Here is a 6265-nt window from a genome sequence, read left to right as displayed (position 1 = left end):
TGGCATATTCTAACCCTAACAACAACACTCTGCATACATATTCTTTGACCAGCATGCACACATACTTCCCAGTGCAAAGGCATTTTTATGATGGCATTAACCGTGTAAGATGTTGATTCTCTTTTCAGCTGCTGGAAAGGAGGAATTATGCATTGCACAGGACATATCCTGGCCCTATGCATGTAGGTCCATTTATAATCATCAGCTAATAAAGGGATGTAAGGGAGAGAGGTGTGAAGAAAGGCTGGAATAAAACAAAAAGAGAATGCTAATATTAGGATGCAGCATGATTTTTATTAGGAACAAGAAATGGCATTTACACTAATAACAAGCCAAAAAAATTGAAGGACTGTTTCCAGTTTATCAGACCTGATCACAAGCAATTCATCAACAAGGAATGAGTGTTTCTCACAAGGTGTTCTTTCTTCCCTATGGCAAATCTAATTTTGCCAACCAAGTTCTGCTTTGCAGCATGCAGGAAGGCTTTGTTGAGCACAAAAGCTTAACACATGGGAGAGCAAAGCAACTTCCCTGATATAGATTTTGTTACATCTTCTAGGTTGAACATAAACCCAGAAAAGCAGTACCTGTGTTCACAGAGAGGCTAAAGCACAAAATGACCCAATTTCCCACCCATACTGTCAGAATGGAAAACACACATTTTGAGAAACCATTGCAGGTTTACAGCAACAACATCACAAGCAAAAAGAGCATAAGAAGGACAAGCAGAAGAGTGGTTCCCATGGGTGCTGAGCAGCACCCATAGGTCCCAATGGATTAGCTGGGAGTCGTGGGTGCCCAAGGCTTTGGAGAGCTCCACAGAGCAGCTGCATGTCCAGGTCTTGCCGTCAGTTCCTCCGCTGTTTCTCTTGCCTTCCACACCTTCTGCCACGCTTAGCATGGCCCACAGCCCCCGTAGCGCTGGCTCCAGAGCTGGCTGGAGGAGGAGGAGGAGGAGGACAAGGAGCCCCCATAGACAAGGGAGCCCTGCAGGCCCCTGGGGCGGCCCAGCCCCAGTGGGGCTGAGGTGCCCACAAAGCTCTCCTGGGGGCAGGAGCTGAGGATGGGGCCTGGGAAGGTGATGACCACGGGCGGTGGGTAGACCACGGCACGGGAGTCCCCGCAGGAGGTGACGCAGGGCTGGTTGCAGGCATTGGCGATGGGCTGCGGGCAGGCTATCTCGCAGGGTGGGTAGCAGCGGGAGCTGAGCTGCTGGCTGGAGAAGGACATCCTTCGGGCAGGGAGGTGAACCTGCAATACACCAGGGAGCCTGATTCAACTCACTGCTCACGAGCCACCGCGCAGACCACCCTGCTCTGCCTCGCTGGCAGCAGGGAGGGCTCAGGATGTGCCGTATGGAGTTGCTCTGCTAAGGCTCGGGTGCTTTTTCTCTCTTTCTCTGCCCCCTTCCCTGCCCTCCTTCCTCCCTCCCAGGCAGCTCCTCTGCGCTCTCCCAGGCTCTCTGCACACTAAATGAGATATAAAGCAAGACTCCAAGCTGGCCCACCCCCAAAGTGACCTGTGGCAAACAAGCTGGAGATTACCCATCACCAGGTTTTGCAGCAAAACCCACTACATCTACCGAAGCCTGTGAAATGAGAGTGTTTTCAAGGAAAAAGAGGCATAAGCAAGACAAGCAGAGTATTTCTGAAAGATTCAGTTAAACCTGCTCAAGCACGATGCTTTAAGTCAGAAAGATTAAGTGGGGTCAAACTTACTCAAGACACCAAAGAGGAGAAGTAAGGAGCAGCTGACTGAGGCTATCTCTGCTGTGAGCCCTTTTTATACCGTTTCTTGGGCTGCCCGCTGGTCTATGACACCTCATGAACAAGATCTTAATTAGCTCCCAAACACACAGATTACACGTCATTTTTCAACTTCTCATTCATGCAAATAGTTTCCTCACTATTAGCAAGTATTACTCAGCCCAGGTTTTCCTCAGTGTCTCCCAGGTTCTTCCTTCTTAGGAGTCACTCAGCTGACTTCCCCAGGTTTGCAGTATGTCTATTTATTGTTTTTTTTCTTACAGATACTGAAGCTTCTGTTTCTGAAGTTGTTTTCATACTCTATGTTCATTACAATGTTTTAACTCCAGATGTATTGTTACCTTCTTGGGGACCATTATTACATTTTCTCTGGGAACATCAAGGAATATGCAAGACTTCTAATCCCTTTCCTGTCCTGGTGCAGGTCAGTGTTGAGACACTGAATCACTGAGGACACTGCAAACACCCAAGCGAGGTGCAGCATTGCAACCATCTCCCGTAGGAGTTAGGAGTTTCGTGTTCAACTCCCTCTGCTTTCAGCCACGGCCCCTGGGGTCTGCTCTTACAGTAGGGTCTCTCCCTGGGGACAAAAGGAAGCACATGGGGCTAGACTCCAACCTCAGGTGTCCCGTAACACATGATAAAGCATCCCACTGTCCTGTGTGACTTTAAAGGATTGCCTTGCTTATTCTATTCACATCCAAGTAAAAAAAAACCCTCACTATTTTAGTAGTTATTGAAGGATTTTCCTCACATCAGACACAGAGTCATAATATCACCACAGCCAGAAGGCTGTGCTAGCCTACATAAATCTGTGCCGTGGTGCGAAGGCTTCAGAAGGGCACGGGAGGGAATGTGTAGTTGTGATTTTCTGTTCAGAGGCAAAAGAAAATACAGATCTGCAAGAGTTCACAAAACAAATCACCTCTGTGCTTTAGTGTGCTGTATCAGACCTGCAGTGTGTAGCTGGCATGAAGACCAAGGCAGATGGAATAAATCTCCCATCTTTATTCCAAGTATAAATGCTACAGTGCTTCAGCTCAATATCAGCAGGGATTTAGAGAAGAAAATCAGCCCACAGTGCATTGCACTACTTGTGATACTGAGGAGTGCTTGAAAAATACTGGCTATGTGGAGCAATTGCGTAAATAAGGTAGTTTTCCAACATTTTTGTCACATTGGTAAAGTCAGCAAAATGCTGCAGGAAGTGAAACTGCTTCAAAAAGTTTAAGGAAGAAACAAGAGGGTGTTGGAAGAAACTGATAATTGTTCAAAGATGAATAAAACAATCATAGAAGCCTGGGGAGTGACATGCATTGTCGTGTTTTGTAACAAAATAAACCTGAAACACAGAGGATGTCTCAACATCCTCAGGCAACCCAGGAGATGGTATATAAGGGCTTCTGGCTCAGAAGTCCTCAGATCACAGGTCCTCGCTTCTCCTCTTCATTGATCTGAGTAAGTGTGATCCCTTAATTATCTCTTTTATCTTTAGCTACAGTGGGTTTGTGTTATTTTTAACCAACTCCTGCATATGCAGTCTGAACTGCAACGGTATCAGTACCTAGCTTTGCATGAAGACCTTTTTCCTTGATATTCTCACTGGCAAACAGGGCAGCTGTGCATCTGTCCAAGCTTCACCGCAGCTGCTACAACAGGTCAGAGGCGTTCAGCCAAGACAGGGCTCAGTCCAGGTGCTTTTAGTCTTGAGCTCAGGGTGAACTGACTGGTGCACACGGGCACAGCTTCTCAGCTGGCTTGGGCAGCGCTCAGCGTGCAGAGAGCCTGGGAGAGCGCAGAGGAGCTGCCTGGGAGGGAGGAAGGAGGGCAGGGAAGGGGGCAGAGAAAGAGAGAAAAAGCACCCGAGCCTTAGCAGAGCAACTCCATATGGCACATCCTGAGCCCTCCCTGCTGCCGGCGAGGCAGAGCAGGGTGGTCTGCGCGGTGGCTCGTGAGCAGTGAGTTGAATCAGGCTCCCTGGTGTATTGCAGGTTCACCTCCCTGCCCGAAGGATGTCCTTCTCCAGCCAGCAGCTCAGCTCCCGCTGCTACCCACCCTGCGAGATAGCCTGCCCGCAGCCCATCGCCAATGCCTGCAACCAGCCCTGCGTCACCTCCTGCGGGGACTCCCGTGCCGTGGTCTACCCACCGCCCGTGGTCATCACCTTCCCAGGCCCCATCCTCAGCTCCTGCCCCCAGGAGAGCTTTGTGGGCACCTCAGCCCCACTGGGGCTGGGCCGCCCCAGGGGCCTGCAGGGCTCCCTTGTCTATGGGGGCTCCTTGTCCTCCTCCTCCTCCTCCTCCAGCCAGCTCTCGAGCCAGCGCTACGGCCCCTCCTCCTTCTCCAGCCAGCTCTCGAGCCAGCGCTACGGGGGCTGTGGGCCATGCTAAGCGTGGCAGAAGGTGTGGAAGGCAAGAGAAACAGCGGAGGAACTGACGGCAAGACCTGGACATGCAGCTGAGCTGAGGAGCACAGCTCTCTGAAGCAGGGGAACATATGGGTGCTGCTCAGTACCCATGGGAACTGCTTTTCTGCCTGTCCTTCTCATGCTCTAGTTGCTTTTAATGTCAGTTTTCTCAAAACGTGTCTTTTCCATTCTTAGAAACAAACTACTGATTATGCAAAATCTGTTTCTCACTGTTAGAGCACTAAAACTCCAATATCACTGAAAACTGGTCCATGCATGATTTTACTTGTCTGGGGCCATGCATTTTTTTTCTTTGGTAGTTTTTTATTTTGATATCCATATGTCTAATAGGAAAGATCCATAGATGTCACCTTGCACTGTGATTTGTCCAGTCCATCTGAAACTTGAATGAAGAAAGAAGAACACTGTGCTGAAAATAAATCAGTTTGATGCAGACTATTAAGTTGGCCCTTTTTAAAACACTGAAGTCTATCTTGTATTTTTCCTTTACTTTGCTTAAAATGTACACTTTTTGCTCACAATAAACACTTATAATTGCATCCAAATAACATTCAACTGTTTGCTTTCTTCTCTGTTTTGGGGTAATGCAACCTCTGCAAACCAATTGAATCAAACCATCCCTTTATCGTAGGGATCTGTAGATGAGTGTTACGGTCTTTCAGACGCTGTTTATATAATGCCTATGGATTCATTCATCAGGAAACTCTGCTTACAACATGCAGAGCTTGCCTGTGTGCCTGAATTAATCTTCACAAGGAACCAGGTGTGAGACAACTGCCCAACCCTTAGATAAAAGTTTCAAGACCAGTGTGAAGTACTAAATAGCCACTCCAAAACTATTGTAATAGCTTATCCTTACTTCCCCTGCCTTTCCATGGGTTGTTTCTGGAACTATTGTAATTTCATATACCATAAAGAAATAAAAAAGGAATACTAGATTATGCTATAATTCTATATAACATGGAGAAGTAAAAAGAGAATATTAGACAGTGCACAGCAGCAGAGGGAACTTCCAAGAGACATTCAGAGACAGAAAATTAGCTAGTGATGAAACCCCAGTCTGAGATACAGGAAACTTGAATCCACTTCCCTACTCTGTACTTTCATAACTAGCTTGCTGAGATCATAAAACTGCCTCAGCTGGGATCATAAATGCCCAAGAGCGGGTATCTTTTGCTAGCTTAACTTCTTCTTACTGTGCAAAGTAAAGGAGCCTCCTGGCAGAATTCTAAGAAACAGGGAAGCAGAAATTGGAGCCTAAAGAAGGTCAGCAGAGTCACATTTCAAAGAGCAACTTAGATGACCAGAAGAAGGTGACAATAAAGGAAAGTAGATACAGAGAGTTCTCAGTAAATAGGGGAGCAGTGGTCCAGCAGTGCTCAGGGACCAGCTGGAAGCTGTAAAAAATTGCTTCTAGGCAAACAGAGCAATTAGCCAAGTAGTCCCTCAGCTGTTGCTCACTGTTACATTAATCCTATTTAGCAGAGTACTGCATAGCACCTAGCCTTTCTTCTCAGCACCTCACTGGAATTCATGGTCTGGACTATTGTATCGTGTTTTAAGTGCAAGTAAATAGGGAGGATTAGCTATGCAGTGAAGGTACAGCCAACTATGTCTTTCTATGGAGAGCTGGATGTTACCTGTGCTGTTTGCTGTTGCAGGCGTGCTTGGCTAGCTGCGACTTTCCAGTAAGTGTCCTACACTCTCTTGTTATGCTTCCTGCATGCAAGTGTCTGGGCATAAAACAATGGTAAGCCTCCCTTCCATTCCCTGTATTGTTTTCTGTCTCCAGTAATTTTCTAGCTGTGCAAACTGGTGCAGTACAAGGTCTAAAGCAGGCATGGAACATGGGAGAACTCATTGCTGAGCAGAGGAGTAATGGGGTGGTTTTGATCGGTTAAGGTCTTCACTCTCCTCTCGCTACAGGTCTTAACTAGGATGGAAGCACCAACGCGCTGCACAGGAAATTCTCTCAACTGTGTTATTTCATAAAAACAGATGGAAAGCAAAACCAGAATGCCAAAATTATGATGCGCATGATTTTTTTAATGGGTGATAGAGGAGGAAAGTT

General features: G+C 47.1%; 2 protein-coding genes across 2 annotated transcripts; one reads left to right on the top strand and one right to left on the bottom strand.

Moving 5' to 3' along the window:
• Positions 1-894: 894 nt before the first annotated feature.
• On the bottom strand, positions 895-1230 carry LOC103915889 (feather keratin 4-like). Its single transcript, XM_009322820.1, has one exon. The coding sequence runs from the start codon at positions 1228-1230 to the stop codon at positions 895-897; it is 336 nt and encodes a 111-aa protein (XP_009321095.1).
• Positions 1231-3778: 2548 nt separating this feature from the next.
• LOC103915888 (feather keratin 4-like) lies at positions 3779-4156 on the top strand. Its single transcript, XM_009322818.1, has one exon. It carries the CDS (start codon positions 3779-3781, stop codon positions 4154-4156), a length of 378 nt encoding a protein of 125 aa, XP_009321093.1.
• The last annotated feature ends 2109 nt before the right edge of the window (positions 4157-6265 follow it).

The sequence above is a fragment of the Pygoscelis adeliae genome, unplaced genomic scaffold (genome assembly GCF_000699105.1).
Source record: "Pygoscelis adeliae isolate BGI_AS28 unplaced genomic scaffold, ASM69910v1 Scaffold494, whole genome shotgun sequence".
In the NCBI taxonomy this organism is placed as follows: Eukaryota; Metazoa; Chordata; class Aves; order Sphenisciformes; family Spheniscidae; genus Pygoscelis; species Pygoscelis adeliae.
Note: the sequence above shows the minus strand (reverse complement) of the source record. Positions and strands in the feature narration are given on the sequence as shown.

Excerpts from the sequence above, each read along its gene's own strand:
- LOC103915889 (XM_009322820.1), bottom strand. The coding sequence starts at position 1,230 with ATGTCCTTCTCCAGCCAGCAGCTCAGCTCCCGCTGCTACCCACCCTGC.
- LOC103915888 (XM_009322818.1), top strand. The coding sequence starts at position 3,779 with ATGTCCTTCTCCAGCCAGCAGCTCAGCTCCCGCTGCTACCCACCCTGC.